Source organism: Heptranchias perlo, chromosome 17 (genome assembly GCF_035084215.1).
Source record: "Heptranchias perlo isolate sHepPer1 chromosome 17, sHepPer1.hap1, whole genome shotgun sequence".
Taxonomy (NCBI): Eukaryota; Metazoa; Chordata; class Chondrichthyes; order Hexanchiformes; family Hexanchidae; genus Heptranchias; species Heptranchias perlo.
This window is the reverse complement of record NC_090341.1, coordinates 25,761,914-25,784,140: the sequence shown is the minus strand read 5'-3', so window position 1 is coordinate 25,784,140 and position 22,227 is coordinate 25,761,914. Positions and strand designations below refer to the sequence as shown.

Here is a 22,227-nt window from a genome sequence, read left to right as displayed (position 1 = left end):
GGAAAGGCAAATGGGATCCCATTTATTGCCATGTAGTGACTCCCAGTTTCCCTTTGATACTTCACTGTATTTTCTGTATTAAGTATAAACTGAGCTACTGCAAGTGTGGTTTGGAGCACATAACCTTGCATAACATAGACAAGAGTATTACCAACTGAGGTAATATCTAATACAAGTTATATGTCTGTAAACTCTGTGCACTTTTTCAAATTAAACTTAAAACTAAGACCTAACTTTTTTAAGCATATGTTATCAATATTGCTACAATTCCCAGAATAAAATGAAAGTAGACTAAAAGCCTACATTTTCAAGTGTGCAGTGGGGGTGAGCAGCCTTTCCTGCCACGTACTGAAAAATCAGTGACATGGCATCTGTGATTTTCCAAAATGTGCTGGTGGTCGGCAAGGTTGCTCATTGGTGGCACATACTTGGAAAATCTACCCCTAATTATACATGTGTGTATATGTATGTGTATGAAGTGAGCTTCAATGAGTTTCTGATAACATAATATGCACAATTAAAAGTTATTGGGTTTAAAATGCAGCACAGTAAACTAACATCCTTTGGGATTCAAGTATATCTCAAATGTTTGAGTTGATCCCTGAAAATTAGTTACCATTGATATCTGAGCCTAGATTTTCAGGTATGGGTGCAGTTTAGTTACAAATAGAAATGAGTGCAAAGCATAATTTAGTGTGCTAATTGCACGGAATTTTCTGTGGCATGCTCATTAGCATAATTAATTACGGCTCCGTGTACAGCTTTGGCCTTGTGAAGGAAAATAAGCCTAATGATTTAGGATATGAGCACTTAAAGGCCAGAAATTCTTGCAACCTTTGGAAAGGCTCAAAACACATTTCAATCCGTTAGCAGTCTTTTTGAATGCTGAAGGGAGAGAGGGGAAAGAAGTGACGGTCAAAAATGAAGGGAGAAGAAAACCAGTGTGAAGGCATGCAAGAGACTGCAGGTAAGTGACAAAGCAGCCCAGCAGCTGATCCTCTGATTGTTAGCTGGTGAAGTGGAGTGTTGCTGCTCGAGGACACTATTCTCATATTTAACTCTACAGCATGTCTGGAAGGAGGTGGAAGCAGATTAGAGGCCAAAGCTGACTCTTGCTGCACTGGGTGTGCTAGCTCTATGTTAGCTACAGGTATCTTTGCAGCAGATGGTACAGCTCCATATCTGGCTTTCTGTAGACCCGGAGCCTGTGAACTCAGTTCCCTATGGTCTTTGTTGGGCAGGTGTGCCAGAACCTGCAGATGTAGTTGGTGCCATCTTAATAGGTACAGCCAGTCCGACCCTGCTAACTCTTGATCACCCTCTCATGCCTTCTTTCATACAGTGTCATTTAAAGCATGATATACTGTTGTTTCAGCACTGCCAAAAACCAATCCAGCATTATGATTAATCACTCCTTCACATGTCAAGTTTATGCCGTTGGGTCTGCTGTCATGGCATACCTTTGTAATTGGAGGCTCTGCATGCACTAATCTTCTGACAAAGTGAGGTAATGTACATCCATGTCTGTAGATGCAGGTGTGAGTATTAAGTGGGCACGGAACATCTTTGGTGCAGTCTTACCAACTTGATATTCCTCTACTGCTCCCCCGCTTTTTCCAAAAAGCTCATTTTTGGGGGCATTGCTATTGGGCAACCTATTGTGACACGAGTGGAAGTGTGGGGGGGGAAAAAGGCAGTAGGACAACAATTGGCACCAAGGCTTCTGAAAAATTAAGTGGCAGCAAAAATAAATTGAAAAATAAAATGATGGAAGTGGCCTAAAAACTTAACTGAGTTTTGAACTCGTGTATAGAGCGCATTTCCTAGTAATTCTGGATTCTCATTTAATACGGGCAGGTATGCCACAAGAACAGCAAAATTATGTCATACCTTAATTTAAATATTGCTGTGCAACTCCTGCCTCCACTTCACTTGCTGCCAGAAATGCATGGACTGAGATCCAGATCTCTGCTCAGTTTTCTGATTGGTTTTGTCCAATTCATGCCTGTTTTTTGAGGAAGCCAATCAGGAAGTATATCCTCTTGTCTGAGTAATGTGATGTTCTATTCGAATTGAGTCCAAAATGTTATGTGCTAGATTATTGATTATGAAAGATAAAGTACATAATGTAAAAAATGAACACAGTGCTAGTTGTACTTTTAAAAATTTAATACTTCTAATTCTTTAGATTGAATTAGTGTTTCATTGCCATTGGGTTAAATTGGCAGATGGATTGAATTGTCTAAATTTTTTAGAATTAGACATTGTGAAACAGAACATCTGATGTTTTAGAAGGTTTTTCCCTAATAATTACTATGTTCAGAGTTTCTGGAGAAGAGGCAAACAACAAGGAGACCACACAAGCATGTGTTGCTTACCCCATTTTTTTGTGACCTCCCTGCCAAATATTGTTCTGTGGGTTACTGTTGACTTCTTTGAGGCTTTCCATGTCCTCAGTTGCCTGAAAGTTGAACTTCAGCAATCTGGTTCGCACCTTGTTCTGATTTTTCTCTCATACCAGTCAGCAATAAGAGCCTTGTTTCTACTTCAGACCTCATAGGACACCTCAGCTGAGAGTGGGAACATGCTGTCTGGGGAACTATGTGCATTTGCTGGGATTCAAATCCAGGTCTCCCTATCTCCTGGTAGTTCTCTGACACAGTGCATGACTGGGCCACCCCTGATCTATGTATCTGGCTGTGCACATATTCAGTGTATTCAGCACAAATTTTGCACTATTGAAACTGCATTATAGGTCCTCACTGGGGTACAGAACAAGTTGTTGGTTGTATGGACAGATGATAATGTAATAAGTATACATGTACAATGTAATCAGTTAAGATACATTTTGGATATATGGATTAAATATGGTTTCTTCAGGAGTAGAATAAGACTTGGATACGAAAACCATATTGAGAGCACTATAACAGGCTATAGGGATGAGTTAGATGGGACAAGTGGCATTTTTATTTTGTGCTTTCTTTCATGTGTTGGGGTATTTCAATCTCAACCAGAAGTTCAATAGTTTAAATCCTGAGATTGTGTGTCACTGAAGCGCCTCATTTTGATGACTTTTGCTTTTCTGAAGTAAGTGTAAAGTAGGATATTTTATCAGTGAAAATGGTCACTAATTGGTATACAACACTAAATTTGCTCTTCCTGCTGACTGAGTAGTGAGAGTGGTTCTATGGAGAAGTCTGAGAACCACACTCTCCTTAATCTCAGCTGGAAAAGGACGGGTGATTATTGAAGGAAAAGTAGCATACGAACCAGGACAGCTGGTCCTTTGAGCCTATTCCATCCTGGCATATAACTGGACTATAACTTGGTGTTGTAAAATTGTTTACAATTGTCAACCCCAGTCCATCACCGGCATCTCCACATCATCCTGGCATAGTGTAACCTTTGCATACCATCACCCCATTCCCCTCCGATGCAGTGATGCAACTTCCTGGTACAGGCCAAAATAGAGAAAAAACCTTAGGCCAATTTAGGAAAAAAGCTCTGGGAAATTTCCTCTCAGACCCCCAAGGATAATCATGCAAGTTCCTGTTGACTCGGTGACACAACCCCCAATGACCCATCGTCCTTCTGTATGTAGATATGTTTGCCACAGATCTTGAGTTGCAAAAAGTGTTTTGCAGTTTTAACTTTAATTCTAAATATGTTAGTCATTATTGTACTAATGACTATGTGAATTATAGCAATAGCAATAATAGTTTAAAAATTGTGGTTCTGTTTCCTGTATTAATAGGATACCAAGATAGCCTCACTGGAGAGAAATATTAGGGATCTAGAGGATGAAATTCAAATGTTGAAGACAAATGGAGCTCTGAGTACTGAAGATCGGGAAGAAGAGATTAAACAGATGGAAGTTTACAAGAGTCATTCAAAGTTCATGAAAAATAAGGTGACATTTTCTTTTTGGATTAGTGTAAAATTTGTTCAAGTAATCACAGACAAAGGACAGCTGTCCTATTGAGGATTCTTGCTTTTGTTCTTTTATGTACTAATCACTGTGCTGGTTTAAATATTTTAATAAAATAATACCAGTTTGTTTATGACTTCAGGAAATGGTCATCTGTTCTGTGTTTATTTTAGGGAGCTATGTGTACATTATTCCTAGGGGTAGCCCTGATGGGGCAGGCTTGATGGGCCTGATGATCTTCCCCTACCCCTCATTTTCATACATTCATATAAGGATATTTGCTCTCAAAATTATACTTATAAACATTACATCACTGCAATAACAACACCAACTAATGTGTTTGTGACTTTTAATTCATTTAAAAGTGTGTTCTAGCTCAAACACTCGTTAGTAGTTAAACGCAAATAGATTTTTGGTTTTTGTGGAGGGGAGAAAGCATCTAGTGATATTAGTGTTGGCTGTTGAACATTTTTTGTTGGAAACCAGGCACAGGGAGAGAGGGAGACAAATCAAAGGGAGAGTTTTTCTTGGCTACACTTGCATATCCCCTTGATTAGTTTACATGAGACTTGAATGGACGCCTGGGTTTAAATCACACATCCAATTTCTCAAACATAGTTGTTGTGTGTGGCCATAGTAGACCATGGAGAAAGGTGAAGCAAGTCTTCAGATTTAGGTGTTTGGAGCCTCTTCAGCCAATTTTTTCCCCTAATGTATTTCTCACTTCTGAGAGCCAGAAGAGATCAGTTAAGTAAAAGTGTTCAATTTATTATTGTTGTTTGTTTTAGAATCACAGTTTATGAGCTGAAAATTTAACAAAAAGTTAAATAACAAATTCATGGTCTGTTAAAAGACCTTTGTGGAGTTTCATCAGAGCTTGGAATTCTGTTGCCGGTGTTCTAAAGGTTAAAATATTACACTATAAAATCCCTTGTGTGTGGAAAAGATGTCTTATCAGTTATTGTACTGGGACATCATTTTATCAGTAGTTCCTTCACAAAAGTCTTATTTAACCAATTTTTTTTTAGCACAGCTGGCAAGATAACTAAAAGAAAACAAGATTTGGAATGTTTCATGTGGCTTTTAATTGGAGACTGAGTGTTCAGTCACTTGTTAAAATTGCTTGTGTGTGCGAACAGTCAAATGTAATAGTAATATTACATTAATTTGTATGCATCTTATAACTGGGGTTTGAAATGGCAACTCAAAATAATGCATTTCATGTGTCAATAATATTTGAATGTGGGAAAATTAACTATCTTCATTACAAATGGGATGACGAGGTTGCAAATGGTTGTGTACAACGTGAGACAATGCTGGGTAGGGAGATGGAATCAGTGGCAAGGGTTTGGTGTTTGTGGCAGGGGCTGAAAACGTTGGTTTCATTCTTCCCAGTGTTTAACTGAAGGAAATTGTGGCTCATCCAGGACTGGATATCGGACAAGCAAGCTGACAAAACAGACGGTGGAGGGGTCGAGAGAGGTGGTGGAGCTGGGTGTCGTCATTGTACTGTGGAACCTGATGCTATGCCTTTGGATGATATCACCAAGGGACAGCAGGAAGATGAGGAAGAGGAGGGGGCTAAGGATAGATCCTTGGGGGATTCCAGAGGTAACGGTGTGTGGGTGGGAAGATAAGCGATTGTTGGAGATGCTCTGGCCACGATCAGATAGGTAAGAGTGGAACCAAGCGAGGGCACTCCCACTGAGCTGGACAATTGAGGAAGATGGCGTGTTCGGCTGTGTCAAAGATTGCAGAAAGGACGAGAAGAGTGCACTACAGTCACAGGATGCCATTTGTGACATTGATTAGGGCTGTATCAATGCTGCAGCAGGATCAAAAATATGATTCAAACTTGGAGTTGTGAGAAAGAAGTGAGATGTGCATGAAATTGGGAGGTGACAACATGTTTAAGGACTTTCAAGATGTAAGAGAGGTTGAAGATGGACTGGTAGTTTGTAAGGATTGAGGGGTCGTGGGTGTTTTTTTTGAGGGGGGTGATGATGACGGTTTTGAAAGATAGGTGAACAGTTCCTGAGGGGAGGGAGCAGTTTATAATGACACATAGCATGTCGGCCAGGAAGGGAACTTGGATGGAGAGCAGTTAGTGGGAAACAGGTCAAAAGAGCAGGAGGTGGGTCTCATGGACAAGACGAGCTCGGAGAGGGCATGAGGGCAGATTTAAAAAAAAAATTCGTTCATGGGATGTGGGCGTCGCTGGCAAGGCCAGCATTTATTGCCCATCCCTAATTGCCCTTGAGAAGGTGGTGGTGAGCCGCCGCCTTGAACCGCTGCAGTCCGTGTGGTGAAGGTTCTCCCACAGTGCTGTTAGGAAGGGAGCTCCAGGATTTTGACCCAGCGACGATGAAGAAACGGCGATATATTTCCAAGTCGGGATGGTGTGTGACTTGGAGGGGAACGTGCAGGCGGTGGTGTTCCCATGTGCCTGCTGCTCTTGTCCTTCTAGGTGGTAGAGGTTGCGGGTTTGGGAGGTGCTGTCGAAGAAGCCTTGGCAAGTTGCTGCAGTGCATCCTGTGGATGGTACACACTGCAGCCACTGTGCGCCAGTGGTGAAGGGAGTGAATGTTTAGGGTGGTGGATGGGGTGCTAATCAAGCGAGCTGCTTTGTCCTGGATGGTGTCGAGCTTCTTGAGTGTTGTTGGAGCTGCACTCATCCAGGCAAGTGGAGAGTATTCCCTCACACTTCTGACTTGTGCCTTGTAGATGGTAGAAAGGCTTTGGTGAGTCACTCGCCGCAGAATACCCAGCCTCTGACCTGCTCTTGTAGCCACAGTATTTATGTGACTGGTTCAGTTAAGTTTCTGGTCAATGGTGACCCCCAGGATGTTGATGGTGGGGGATTTGGTAATGGTAATGCCGTTGAATGTCAAGGAGACTCTCTCTTGTTGGAGATGGTCATTGCCTGGCACTTGATTGGTGCGAATGTTACTTGCCACTTATCAGCCCAAGCCTGGATGTTGTCCAGGTCTTGCTGTATGCGAGCTCGGACTGCTTCATTATTTGAGGAGTTGCAAATGGAACTGGACACTGTGCAATCATCAGCAAACATCCCCATTTCTGACCTTATGATGGAAGGAAGGTCATTGATGAAGCAGCTGAAGATGGTTGGGCCTAGGACACTGCCCTGAGGAACTCCTGCAGCATTGTCCTGGGGCTGAGATGATTGGCCTCCAACAACCACTACCATCTTCCTTTGTGCTAGGTATGACTCCAGCCACTAGAGAGTTTTCCCCCTGATTCCCATTGACTTCAATTTTACTAGGGCTCCTTGATGCCATTATCGGTCAAATGCTGCCTTGATATCAAGTGCAGTCACTCTTCTATCACTTCTCAGATAGGAGAGAAACTAGACAAAGATGTAGGATCAGGGCTCAGGTGGGGATGTTTGGCTTGGTGGGCAAGGGGAATTGGGTGGAGGGAGCGGCAGAGACAGCTAAATGGATGGTCTCAATCTTAGTGACCAAAAATGTCTACGAGTTCCTCGCACTTGTTTGAGGAGAGGGGGTGGGGGGTAGGGGAGAGGGGATTAAAGAGACGGTTGATAGTGAAGAAAAGAAACCAGGGGTTATCTTTGCATTCCAAAATGATGCTGGAGCCATGCGTGGTTTTGGCAGAGGAGAGCAAGGCCCAAAGGTGCTTGAAATGGTCCAGTCAGATCTGTCGATGGATGGCTAAAACAATTGTGTGCCATATACGTTGAAGTTGGCACCTCTTGGAGTTGAGGGAACAAAGTTGGGGGCCATAGCAGGGGAAAGATCCAAGGTGGGAAAGGGGTGTGGAAATATAAATGCCTGGACTGAATGGCCTGCTGAGGAGTTTGCACTGGTGTCACTGGATTGTGCCTGTGTGGTTGCCAAAACAAAATGTGGAAGGCTTAGCTCAAGAAAGCAAGTTCCAGGAAAGGAACAAAAGTGAGGCGCGAGAGAGAGTTAGATCACTGAAGTGAAACTATTGGATAGATTTCCAACTAAGCAAGTATCTAAATATTTCTGTAAGTTATTTAAGTTTTTATGTTTGCGTTATGTGATCAGTTTTATTTTATTGGGTGTATATCGTCAGGTGCCTGAGGAAACAACATGGTTGCTCAAACAAATTGGGGGGAAAAAAATGTTTGAACAGTTTGTTCTGTCTTGTGATAATTGCTATTTCCAGATTAGCAGCTTTCAAAAAAAAAATTGTGTTTCAATTAGTTGGTTTTGTGAGGGTTGCAGATTTCTGATTAGGAGTGGTAACTTTTCCTAGCTGTCTAGTGATCAAAATATTTGAGCAAATCAGCATACTTAACTGAATGGATAATGATTATTTAAGACAATCGTTCAAGTATGATAGATGTGACTTACACCCTTGAAGTATCATACAACCTAGATGTAAGACTTTTAATTTTGATGGTATTAGACAGGAACTTTCAGAAGTTGATTGGGAGAGTCTGTTGGCAGGCAAAGGGACGTCTGGTAAGTGGGAGGCTTTCAAAAGTGTGTTAAACAGGGTTCAGGGTAAGCACATTCCTTATAAAGTGAAGGGCAAGGCTGGTAGAAGTAGGGAACCTTGGATGACTCGGGAGATTGAGGCCCTAGTCAAAAAGAAGAAGGAGGCATATGACATGCATAGGCAGCTGGGATCAAGTGGATCCCTTGAAGAGTATAGAGATTGCCGGAGTAGAGTTAAGAGAGAAATCAGGAGGGCAAAAAGGGGATATGAGATTGCTTTGGCAGATCAGGCAAAGGTGAATCCAAAGAGCTTCTACAAATACATAAAGGGCAAAAGGGTAACTAGGGAGAGAGTAGGGCCTCTTAAGGATCAACAAGATCATCTATGTGCGGAACCACAAGAAATGGGTGAGATCCTGAATGAATATTTCACATCGGTATTTACGGTTGAGAAAGGCATGGATGTTAGGGAACTTGGGGAAATAAATAGTGATGTCTTGAGGAGTGTACATATTACAGAGAGGGAGGTGCTGGAAGTCTTAACGCGCATCAAGGTAGATAAATCTCCGGGACCTGATGAAATGTATCCCAGGACGTTATGGGAGGTTAGGGAGGAAATTGCGGGTCCCCTAGCAGAGATATTTGAATCATCCACCGCTACAGGTGAGGTGCCTGAAGATTGGAGGGTAGCAAATGTTGTGCCTTTGTTTAAGAAGGGCGGCAGGGAAAAGCCTGGGAACTACAGACCAGTGAGCCTGACATCTGTAGTGGGTAAGTTGTTAGAGGGTATTCTGAGGGACAGGATCTACAGGCATTTGGAGAGGCAGGGACTGATTAGGAACAGTCAGCATGGTTTTGTGAGAGGAAAATCATGTCTCACGAATTTGATTGAGTTTTTTGAAGGGGTAACCAAGAAGATAGATGAGGGCTGTGCAGTAGACGTGGTCTACATGGACTTCAGCAAAGCATTTGACAAGGTACCGCATGGTAGGTTGTTACATAAGGTTAAATCTCATGGGATCCAAGGTGAGGTAGCCAATTGGATACAAAATTGGCTTGATGACAGAAGACAGAGGGTGGTTGTAGAGGGTTGTTTTTCAAACTGGATGCCTGTGTCCAGCGGTGTGCCTCAGGGATCGGTGCTGGGTCCGCTGTTATTTGTTATTTATATTAATGATTTGGATGAGAATTTAGGAGGCATGGTTAGTAAGTTTGCAGATGACACCAAGATTGGTGGCATTGTGGACAGTGAAGAAGGTTATCTGGGATTGCAACGGGATCTTGATCAATTGGGCCAGTGGGCCGATGAATGGCAGATGGAGTTTAATTTAGATAAATGTGAGGTGATGCATTTTGGTAGATCGAATCGGGCCAGGACCTACTCCGTTAATGGTAGGGCGTTGGGGAGAGTTATAGAACAAAGAGATCTAGGAGTACAGATTCATAGCTCCTTGAAAGTGGAGTCACAGGTGGATAGGGTGGTGAAGAAGGCATTCGGCATGCTTGGTTTCATTGGTCAGAACATTGAATGCAGGAGTTGGGATGTCTTGTTGAAGTTGTACAGGGCATTGGTGAGGCCACACTTGGAGTACTGTGTACAGTTCTGGTCACCCTATTATAGAAAGGATATTATTAAACTAGAAAGAGTGCAGAAAAGATTTACTAGGATGCTACCGGGACTTGATGGTTTGACTTACAGGGAGAGGTTAGACAGACTGGGACTTTTTTCCCTGGAGAGTAGGAGGTTAAGGGGTGATCTTATTGAAGTCTATAAAATAATGAGGGGCATAGATAAGGTCGATAGTCAAAATCTTTTCCCAAAGGTAGGGGAGTCTATAACGAGGGGGCATAGATTTAAGGTGAGAGGGGAGAGATACAAAAGGGTCCAGAGGGGCAATTTTTTCACTCAAAGGGTGGTGAGTGTCTGGAACGAGCTGCCAGAGGCAGTAGTAGAGGCGGGTACAATTTTGTCTTTTAAAAAGCATTTGGACAGTTACATGGGTAAGATGGGTATCGAGGGATATGGGCCAAGTGCAGGCAATTGGGACTAGCTTAGTGGTATAAACTGGGCGACATGGACATGTTGGGCCGAAGGGCCTGTTTCCATGTTGTAACTTCTATGATTCTATGATTCTATGATATAGTCACTTCTAATTAATATGTAGTCTGTAAAAGGTATTTAGGCCAAGGTTGATCTGTTGTCATGTTTGGTGTTCTTTAGCGAAGAATGAGCAAATCGCTTGATTCTCTATTTTCGTTTTGCATTGCGACTTAACCTGCCAAGGTCCACTTTGAAGTAACACTAAAACTTAAAGAAATTGCTATCCTTGTGAATGATAGAATCTATTTGGAATTGCACTGTGAATTTGCCCATTCATATGTCAGTTATGAAGTCATTAACCTTGGCAAGGTAAAAAAACATATAAACAAGCTGACTGGGTTTGTAATTGGGCTTTGAATTTTTTGTTGACAGAATTTGAAATACTGTGTTCATAAAATAAATGTTGGGCAAAATGGAAAGATTGTGGCAGATAAGTGATAACAAGGCCCATGAAAACACTGCCTCAGGCTGTGCATTTTTGTAGTTCTTTATAAGCTATCTCTGAATCAAAAAATGCTGGGTGTTATTAACCTTTGAACTCCACTAATTGAGCAAAATAACCCAACAGAAAGACTTAGTATTTCTTAGATTTTTAAATTAGATTTCAGAAAACAAGTAGTCTCATATGCTTGTCATTGTCTATTTGAAAATTTATAAAAAGGACTTTTCAACAAAATGAGCCTATCTTGCTCTTCGTCAGCACATTTTGATGAAACTCCACAATGCTCTTTCACCAGACCTATCCATCATTAATTTTGTGTTTTTTTGGGTACTTAAAGATGTTACAAATCCCTCCATTCAACTGTTGAGATGGAAGTAGTATTTATTTTTCTGCCCTCAATGATATGTTCTCACTTATAAAATGCATATGTTCGGATGGTATAAAAAGAATTGATAAGCAAAAGTTGGAACCTGATGGTCAACATTTGCAGAACGGAGGCCTTTTCATTATTGTTGAATTTTGTGTGCAAATAATCTCTCTCGGTGCAGCAGTCTGAATATTTGCATCATTCACCACTATTTTCCTCAGTAACTGAAATTTCTAATATCTGAAATAAAAGTTATTTATTTCATAATTATCATTTAAATTCATCCACTAAATCATCTTTTGTGCTTTTTAATGCCTTCAGTATAGTTTTTACTTGAATGCCTCAGCATCTCCCAAAAGCAATGACTTTGAGTTGATATTTTTGTGTAAAGCTGTGATGCTGTCAGGTGAATTTGGATTAAGTAGTCTGAGTGTGCTAAGGGTTCCTAATTTCCTAGGATGCATCAGTATGGCTCAGTTAGTTATACTGAGGATTTTTTTCTTCAGCTTCTAGCAATTTCTGCTCAAGTTTTTAAAAAAAAATTATTTAAGAGGTGGTCAAATTCATATTGCGTGTTTTATTTAAAAAGGGAGGCTGTGTGTCCGAGAGAAAGAGTGTTCGGATTGTACCCCTGTTGAACCCAAGAGGCTGGCACGGAGACCACTGAAGTATTTGAAGCAGCAGCCATGTCGAGCACCACAAGATCCCACAAATAGCGATGAGATCAATGATCAGTTAATCTTTGAGTGTTTTGATTGAGGGAGGAATGTTGACCAGGATGCTCTAAGAGGTTTTTGTTTTTTCTCCCTGCCCTCCCCCCACTCCTTAATCTTAATTTTTATAATTTTGTGTTCATTCTCCCATGGCTTCTCTTAAGCTTTTTGCTCAGATTTGTAGCAGCTTCCTTTGAAACTGTGGCTGGAGCTTACTGCTTGTGCATTTACAAGCCTAGGTTTTTCTCCCTGTTCATTTTAATAGACAGGAAAATTGTGAGTTGGTGAGTGCTGAGGCAGAAAAACCCTGGACTGTTTTTCTTTCTGCAGTTTTTTTTTGTTGCTAATTCTGTTTGGGTGTGTTCATATTTCAACGACCATATCACTGCAACGTGGTTTCTGCTTCACAACAACACTAAAATTCCAGTACAAATTCAGAGTTGGGCCCTGACCTGACTCCAGGGAGAAGTGGTCTGAGACTTGGAGGAGGTAGTCTCACACCATGTGGGTTTGAAGTTGCAAGGATTATAACAATGTGGTGCATATATGTATTCATCATCAGTGGCACTGATTTACAGTGACTAAGTCAAATTCCATTTTTATTAAATGGTATTCTGAGATTTTTACTGGTCCTTCGGGGATTGAATTCTACAACTCTTCCCATTATTCTGTGAAAACCATAGATTGGTGGCTTTTATTTTATTTATGAAATGGAGCAGTGTTCTTGACCAGGAAGAAACTTTCATGGACGAAAGTGGGAGGGGGGCCAGATCGTTTTTCCTAGTAGAACAAACAGGGAAAATAGGGAGTGTTGCAACTATTTAAAATTTAGCAGCAGAGCTGGGCAGAGTGGAACCAAACAGGCAGTGGAATAAAGATGATGTTCTTAGCAGGAGGACAGAGTGTGGGACTCTGCAACAGAGCCAGTGAATTTATGGCACACCAAGCACTGGGCCCTCAGATCCTAGAAACTGGTGTGCCTGAATAAAAAAACACAAAACAATTCGGTTGGTAAATGTAACCATGTTATTGTGAAATATATAATTCTTGAATTTCTTATTTTGTTTAAAATCCTAGAAATTTTAGTTACTGAGAATAAAATGGTGGCCACAATTTTTTTTGGAAAGGTGTCTTGAGTGATTCAATTGGTATGTCAATGAACCAGAATGGTGAAAGTTGACAAAGCAAAATTGAGTGGAAAATGTTGATGTACCAATTTACGATGGGAAAAGTTAACTCGCAAGTATGACCAAAATCTTTGATAGCCGAAAGTTAGGTTTGTGAACAGGAAGTATGCACTCTATGCAAGATTTTTAATAAGATCTAGATTTAATATAATGTGCAAAATTGTCTCATTGACTTGGAGTTAATGCGGAAGTTCCTGCCCGCAGTATCTAAACGTTTAAATTTTAATTGCAGAGTAGGATAAGGGCAGTTCCAGCCAGGCATTATGAACTGAGTGCTATCTGATTGAATCTATACTGCTATTTCAGACCTGTAACTGAAGCATAATTATTCTTCCACCTCATATCTTTATTACACTTTTTCTGTTCACTCGCCATGACTGCCTGCCATCTAGACCCTGAAATGAATTGTTTGCACTATCATCGTACTTCTGGTGAAATCCTTAGAAGTATACAATCTGGATGACTGTGGAGTTTGTATCGACACTGAAAGTCCTTCGATCAACTGCCTTGAAATTCCTTGCTGATGTTCATTTGCAACCAGAGATTTGTGGAAGTGTGACCACTGTTGTAATTTTTACATGAGCTTTTTAATACATAGGTGGTTTCTTCAATTCCATTTATATGATATGAGCAGTTGCACTGTACTTCAAAGTGGAGCCTTTGATCACTTTTCCCAGTTCAGTAAAACAGCAGGATTAATATTATGGTGGTGTTAGCACTAATGTGAGACATTTTTACCACCTTAAAATACTTGAACAAATTGTAACCAAATGCCATAAGTTCTTTGAAAATTACGCATTTGGCGCATTTGTATCATGCGGCTACCAGGGTGGTAGAAGGCAAACTAGATGGACCGTTGTCTTTTTTCGTTTATCTGTTCCTATGGTGCCACTCATGATCTTCATTTGCATCTCCATTAAAAACAAAGTAAGGATAAATAAATATTTTGATAAAGTCCCACGTAAGAGGTTAGTGTGCAAAATTAAAGCACATGGGATTGGGGGTAATATACTGGCATGGATTGAAAATAGATTAACAGACAGGAAACAGAGAGTAGGAATAAATGGGTCTTTTTCAGGGTGGCAGGCAGTGGCTAGTGGGGTACCACAGGGATCGGTGCTTGGGCCCCAGCTATTCACAATATATATCAATGATTTGGATGAGGGAACCAAATGTAATATTTCCAAGTTTGTTGACCACACAAAACTAGGTGGGACTGTGAGTTGCAAAGAGGCTTTAAGGCAATTTAGCCAAGTTGAGTGAGTGGGCAAATACATGGCAGATGCAGTATAACGTGGATAAATGTGAAGCTATCCACTTCGGAAGGAAAAACAGAAAGGCAGAGTATTATTTAAATGGTGGTAGATTGGGAAATGTTGATGTACAAAGGGACCTGGGTGTCCTTGTGCACCAGTCACTGAAAGCAAATTTGCATGTGCAGCAAGCAGTTAGGAAGGCAAATGGTATGCTGGCCTTCATTGCAAGAGGATTTGAGTACAGGAGCAGGGATGTCTTACTGCAGTTGTACAGGGTCTTGGTGAGACCACACCTGGAGTATAGTGTGCAGTTTTGGTCTCCTTACCTAAGAAAGGATATACTTGCCATAGAGGGAGTGCAGCGAAGGTTCACCAGACTGATTCCTGGGATGGCAGGTATGTCGTCTTGAGAAGAGATTGGGTTGACTAGGTCTGTACTCACTAGAATTTAGAAGAATGAGAGGGGAGCTCGTTGAAACATATAAAATTCTGACAGGGCTAGACACACTGGATGTAGGGAGGATGTTTCCCCTGGCTGGGGGGGTCTAGAACGAGGGGTCACAGTCTCAGGATACGGGGTAGGACATTTAGGACTGAAATGAGGAGAAATTTCTTCACCCAGAGGGTGGTGAACCTGTGGAATTCTCTACCACAGAAGGCTGTGGAGGCCAAGTCACTGAATATATTTAAGAAAGAGATAGATAGATTTCTAGACACAGAAGGCATCAAGGGGTATGGGAAGAGAACGGGAATATGGTATTGAGATAGAGGATCAGCCATGATCTTATTGAATGGTGGAGCAGGCTCGAAGGGCCGAATGACCTACTCCTGCTCCTATTTTCCGTGTTTCTATGATACACTGGAAATGTTTTACTTGATTTTGACTCAAACTGATTAGTACTTTTGTGCAAGTGTTGCTGTATTTATGGATTTTATTGTCATTTGGCTTAAGCCCACTGTTGTAAATAGAATGTAGTGATTTATTAAAAGACCAAATTAATAAATTCCAATAGTGTTCTTCCTATACTCTTGAGACTATCATAACCAATATATTGATTCATTAACCTACTTCAGTGTGGTTTATAAAGAAGGCATTGGATGCTTATGTATTTTACCCCTTTTGTTTTATATTGTATATAACTTATGCAGCATTGGCTAAATATTGATTTCTTGGTGCTGAAGGATTAAATTATGGATCATTTGAAACACATTTTTATTTTCTGTCAGATAATGACAACAAATGACTACATTGGGCTGATAAAGTTACAAAAGTGGTATGTGACGAGAGCACACTGACTTAAGCTATACGATTGGAGGAATGCTGCATTAATTACCTTTTTTAAAAAAATGGCTATTTTCATAGTTCTAAGTTTTTTATGACTGTGTATTTGTTTTTAATTATAGATTGATCAGTTAAAACAGGATTTGTCCAAGAAGGAATCTGAACTCCTTGCCTTACAAACCAAGCTCGAAACATTGAACAATCAAAATTCTGATTGCAAGCAACACATTGAGGTTCTCAAAGAATCACTCACTGCCAAAGAACAGAGAGCTGCCATACTTCAAACAGAGGTAAGCTGAAAGCACTCACACCCATCTTTTGCTAGGGGAATTTGATATAACCCTGTACATTATTTTGTGAAAACTGTAAATCAGTGACCTTTATATGCAGTGGCATCGCATAGGGGAACATAGGAACAGGAGTAGGCCATTCAGCCCCTCGAGCCCACTCTGCCATTTGATAAGATCATGGCTGATCTGTGATCTAACTCCATATACCTGCCTTTGGCCCATATCCCTTTAATACCTTTGGTTGGCAAAAAGCTATCTATCTCAGATTTAAAATTAGCAATTGAGCTAGCATCAATTGCCGTTTGTGAAAGAGAGTTCCAAACTTCTACCACCTTTTGTGTTGTAGAAGTGTTTTCTAATCTCACTCCTGAAAGGTGTGGCTCTAATTTTTAGACTGTGCCCCCGACTCCAAGAATCCCCAACCAGTGGAAATAGTTTCTCTCTATCCACTCTATCCGTTCCCCTTAATATCTTAAAAACTTCGATCAGATCACCCTTTAACCTTCTAAACTCCAGAGAATATAACCCCAATTTGAGTAATCTCTCCTCGTAACTTAACCCTTGAAGTCCGGGTATCATTCTAGTAAACCTACGCTGCATTCCCTCCAAGGCCAATATGTCCTTCCGAAGGTGCGGTGCCCAGAACTGCTCACAGTACTCCAGGTGCGGTCTAACCAGGGTTTTGTATAGCTGCAGCATAACCTCTGCCCCCTTGTACTCTAGTCCTCTAGATATAAAGGCCAGCATTCCATTAGCCTTCTTGATTATTTTCTGAACCTGTTCATGACACTTCAATGATCCATGTACCTGAACCCCTAAGTCCCTTTGGACATCCACTGTTTTTAACTTTTTACCATTTAGAAAGTACCCTGTTCTATCCTTTTTTGGTCCAAAGTGGATGACCTCACATTTGCCTACATTGGGCAAAACTGGGGCAAATGGAATTCATTCACCTAATCTATCAATATCCCTTTGTAATTTTATGTTTTCATCTATACTGCTTACAATGCCACCAATCTTTGTGTCATCGGCAAATTTAGAGACTTTCTATGCCTTCATCTAAGTCGTTAATAAATATCGTGCATAATTGAGGCCCCAAGGCAGATCCCTGTGGGACTCCACTAGTCACATCCTGCCAATGTGAGTACCTACCCATTATCCCTACTCTCTGTCGTCATTCGCTCAGCCAACTTCCTAACCAAGTCCGTACTTTCCCCTGGATTCCATGGGCTTCTATCTTAGCTAACAGTCTCTTATGTGGGACTTTATCAAATGCCTTCTGGAAGTCCAAAAAATAACATTCATTAACATTCCCCTGACCACTACTTTAGTCACCTCTTCAAAAAATTCAATCAGGTTTGTCAGGCACAACCTACCTTTCACAAATCCATGTTGGCTCTCTCTGATTAACTGAAAATTCTCGAGGTGTTCAGTCACCCTATCCTTAATTATAGATTAGGCTAAGTGGTCTATAATTCCCTTGTTTCCCTCTCTCTCCTTTCTTAAAAAGCGGAGTGACATATGCAATTTTCCAATCTAGAGGGACGGTTTCTGAATCTAGATAACTTTGAAAGATTATAGTTAGGGCATCTGCAATGTGCTCACCTACTTCCTTTAAAACCTTGGGATGGAAACCGTCTGGTCCTGGGGATTTGTCACTCTTTAGTGCTAGTATTTTCTTCATTACTGTTGTTTTACTTGTTAATTTTATTGAGTCCCTGTCCCCGATTCAATATTAGTTTTCTTGGGATTTCCGGCATGCTATTCTCTTTTTCTACTGTAAATACTGATGCAAAGTTAAGATCAAATGTCATTCTTGGGTGAAGTGGGGTCATCGGTATTTCCCATTATAAATGTAGACCTAGGAATTTATAATGGAAAAAGCTGATAGGAAATGTGCACAGATGAAAGATTCTTTATTATTATAGATAGGTATTGGGTGTGCTGTTCTTGGTGTCTTGTATGAAATGATTTGGGTGTTCACCAAATAGTGAGTTGGAAAGGTGCGAAAAGGAGATAGAATGTAAATCTTTTGAAGAAGGAAAAAAATGCAGTCATTTAAGTGGTGATAAAATCAGCCCTTAGGAAACTAATAATCACAGGATTGAATTCTTTATGCTTGAGACAGTTGACCCTCTTTCTATATATGTTGTTCCTATTTTTCTCTTTAGAATCTCTTCCTTCCTGTCATTTCTCCTTTTGCAGTTTGTTTTTTGAAAGTATATTCAGCCTTTAACTTCCCTTGTTACACATGTCAAGTCAGGCAAATGGGCACTAAATGATGTCTGACTTTCTGAATGTGGACATGAATGAGCTACAATCTTGTAATTTTTTAGACTGGTTAAAGTTACTCCCACAAAAGTTTCCCTGAGAACTGCTAACTCTCACTGCAGAGTAGGCTTCCAAAGGGAGTTGAGCCCACAGAGGAATGGCCACCCTGCTTTCCTAGCAGGCTGTAACTAGATGATTGACTCTCATTTCTAAAACTGCTATGATAATGGACAAAATAGAATATGTTGCAGTATTGGGGAAAAAAAGACTATCAATTTTGTAGAGGCTTCTATAGACCAGTATTAAAAATTAAAAGTTTATTTACTTTTCAATTAATTTAAGCAGTTAAGTTCCATGGATCTCTTCATTATCTTCTTGCCAAGTTGAAACTTTTTACTTAAAGTGGCACTCTTACAAGACACGCATTTAACCCTATTGCTAGAAAGAAATTTCAGCCTGCAAAGAGTTTCTGGTTAATACCCAGATCACTCTTACAAGACCTAGTTAATTGTAAAATTCTTCTGAGATGCACTATAAAAGGTACAGAGCGTCCAATCTACTGTGCTGCATATAATCTCTTTTGAAGTGTGAGGGAATTAGAACAATATCGAAGGCCTCTCAGACTAAGATGTTTCTGGTAGACACCAGTGATGCAGAAAAAGAAAATTGGGAGATTAACTATTTTTTCACTCTACACTTATGCTTCAAAAACCAAATGAAAACTTTGTGGAGACTGAGAACATAAATAATATTCTTCACAATCAATTTTGGAGTGTATTGGTGCATTGATGCCAATGTAAAGAAGCAGATGTGGTTGCCGTTGTTTACACCACTTGAAATCAATGCCTGGTTGACAAAATTGAGAATGTGCAAGACTCCACAAAGGAACAGAACTGAGAATATTTTGTAAAACTACTTGTTTTGAATGAAAAAAAGAGATACTAATCTGGAGTAAGTACTTGAAGTTCATAGCACTTATTTTTTTTCCCTATTATAGTATTTCTACATTATTCTAATAAAAGAGATTGCCTTCATGCCTTTTAAATGTTCTTTGTAGAGGCCCTGCACCACATCTGTTAGTTGGCTGAGAGGCTGTACCAATACTGCATTTTGACTACCTGTTAGATGTGCCTGGATGACTCAACCAAATCCCTCCATTCCAATGAGATGGTATCCATTTTGTACTTGTTATTAATGTGCCAGCTGAGAACTTGCAGTGTAGATGCACATATTTTTAAGTACAAAATGAAAACTCTTCACTTATTTTTTGAAGATGCTAGACTTGATTTTGAATATGTATTTGAATATTAACACCATTACTGTGATGGAGACACTTCTCGGGTTGAACATACGTATCTACGTATTTTGTTCTTGTTTTATTGCCCCCTCCTCTTCCCTCCCTCTTGTTGACTACTTGGGGAATGGTGTGCTGAACTCTCAGTGCCCTCTGGGAGATTAGCAGAGCCAAGAGCAAGTAATGGTCAACATAAAAGTAATAACTAAGACTTATTTAAGCACATCAAAAGCAGGAGGATAGTCAATGAAGGGGTGGACCTGTAAATAACCAAGATGACAATCTGATAGCATAAAATAAAAGAATGATAGTAACGTTTAATAAGTATTTTGCCTCTGTATTTACGAAGGAGCATGGCAGGAGGACATGAAGGAACAATTAATAGATACATTTGGATATTAGAAAGGAACTGTATTAAAAGTTGGTGGGAGTTGGAGTTGATAAGTTCATGAGGAAATAGCAGAGGTAGCCAGGTGTTTTTGAAATGGGAACGGTATCAAAAAATTGGAGAGTAGTGAACATTGCCTGTCTGATCCCTTTCCTGTGTTTTCTTTGAAAACAGGTAACAGTTGACCAGTTAGGGTCACCTTCAGTGAGAAAACTGCTCGAGGCAATAAGGAGTAACTTTAGTGAGCTCTTAAAAAGGAATGGGCTGGGCGGGGAGCCGGTGGGGGAACATTATATGGCACAGTTAGACACTGGTATTTCATTTCTGGGACCTTGACTGAAATCCAACTCAAGCTGATGGGGTGGAAGTCTCCTCTGTGAAATTAGTTTGGGCAATCTCAGTCTACTGCCTAATGAGCACAGGCCTAAAGCACAAAACTGCACTTAATTCAACCCTAATTGGCAATCTCATTCAGAAAGATTACAGGATGACTGGTGTGAGAAATCAAAAAATGCCTTATTGCTGTTGTAGGGGCTGTTGTGGGATACTGTTATGAGATTGGGCTAAGGAACTTTGGGGCAGAATAGAAGGAATTTTAGTCTGAATCTAGCTATATCATAAATGACTTGGGAGTGCTTGAAATAAAAAGTGTTTGTTCCCTTCCACTTAACACCTCTCCCCCGGTGGGAAAAATTGACACAAGAAATGAGGAAGTATGGGCTAGTTAGGGACGGTAATCATAGATTTGTCAAGGCCAGGTTATACTTGCCTAATTTAATAGAATTCTTCTAGAAAATTACTGAGCAGTGTAGATGTGTTTTGTTAAGAACAAAATTGGTAAAGTTGTTAGAGGTTAAGGTCTATGGTATTAAAGATGAAGTATTGTCATGAATAGAGGGTTGGCTGAAGGATACAAAGCAGAGAATGGGAGTAATGGCTGTTTCCCAGATTGGCAACATGTGGTATGTCTTAGATTTGGAAAAATTAGGGGTGTTTTTGCTGAAGCAGAGAAGGTTGAGGGGATACCTAAATGAAAGTTTGAAAATTATGAAAAGTTTTATTTGTGGAAAAAGATGGATAGGAAAAGACCAGCTGTACCATCAAGTCTGTACAGTCCCTTTTGGGGGGTGGGGGCAATGGTGAAAAATAATTTCCACTAATTGGTGAATAGTTCATTAGGAGGCAGAAACTTAGGATCCGTACTAGAAGCACATAAGGGAAGGTTAGAAGAAATATTTTTACACAGGTTTATTAGTATATGAAGTACATGACCACAAATGGCTATGGAAGCTGATTCAATTACTGTTTGAGGGAATTAGATGAACAATTGAAGGAAAAATATTAAGGGTATGGGGATAGAGCAGGAAAATAAGACTACAGTACATAGCAGTGGCGCCTGTCTGATTTGATGGATAGAGGACCCTGCCCTATGCATTTATTCATTTCTCTCCCTGCCTAACCCAAGTGTGCCAAGGTCAGTTGTAATGCCTCATTTTATTATGTTTAGAACCTGTGATTTACCCAGTTAAAAACATGTTCCAAAGTGGATACTTAACTGTTTTGGAGGGATTGTTAACAATTCTTTTTCTTTCTTCATCTTAACGACTTGAAAATGTTTTGGATTTTCACCAAACTTGATAAAAGGATTTCTTGTCAGACTCTTGATTCCTGTATACAGTGATTAGTGCAATCTTTTGAAGATCCCCAAAAGATGAATATTGCTGATATGATGGAGCTTTTTGGTTTTCTTTTAATCAAATTTTGCAAATGTCAGTGAAAAACACTGCGCAGAATTTTCTCATTTTCATAGTTATAATTCTAGAATATATTGCATGTAATTCCTGCCCAGACCCATAACAGTTTCTGTATGAATAAATAGTATTCAAGCAACAGTTAGAACCTAAGTACAAAGTTTTCATATTTAAGTATAAAATGAATCAGTGATACATTTACATGTTTCAAATTAGAATGGATTTTTTGATTTTTATTGTAAGTACTGTATTAGCAATTTCTTTGAATGCTATTGATTTGCAAAGGTTACTTATGTTCCCTTTGTGGCAGAAATGGAGAAAGCTAGTTAATGTCCACTGTTCATTACAGGAAGCAATTTTGGAGGAAAAATTAGGTTTAATTGTCTCTCCATGTGCAAAGTATTTTGGCAGCAGGGAAGCCAAATATATTCACATTCAAAGCTGTTAGCTGGATATTTTCTGGAAACGGGAGACTCCGAATGCCTAATGGGTTAATAGATAATTGCTCT

At 40.1% G+C, this 22,227-nt stretch overlaps 1 protein-coding gene across 4 annotated transcripts in view; it reads left to right on the top strand.

Annotated features, from left to right (window-relative positions):
- The window catches only part of LOC137334185 (ERC protein 2), a 631,578-nt gene that overhangs the window by 162,634 nt on the left and 446,717 nt on the right, over window positions 1–22,227 (top strand). For all 4 annotated transcript variants that reach the window (XM_067998749.1, XM_067998748.1, XM_067998751.1 and 1 more), the window contains 2 exons: window positions 3,755–3,910; window positions 15,847–16,014. In XM_067998749.1, the coding sequence (XP_067854850.1) occupies window positions 3,755–3,910; window positions 15,847–16,014 (324 nt within the window). The remainder of the gene's footprint in view (window positions 1–3,754; window positions 3,911–15,846; window positions 16,015–22,227) is intronic.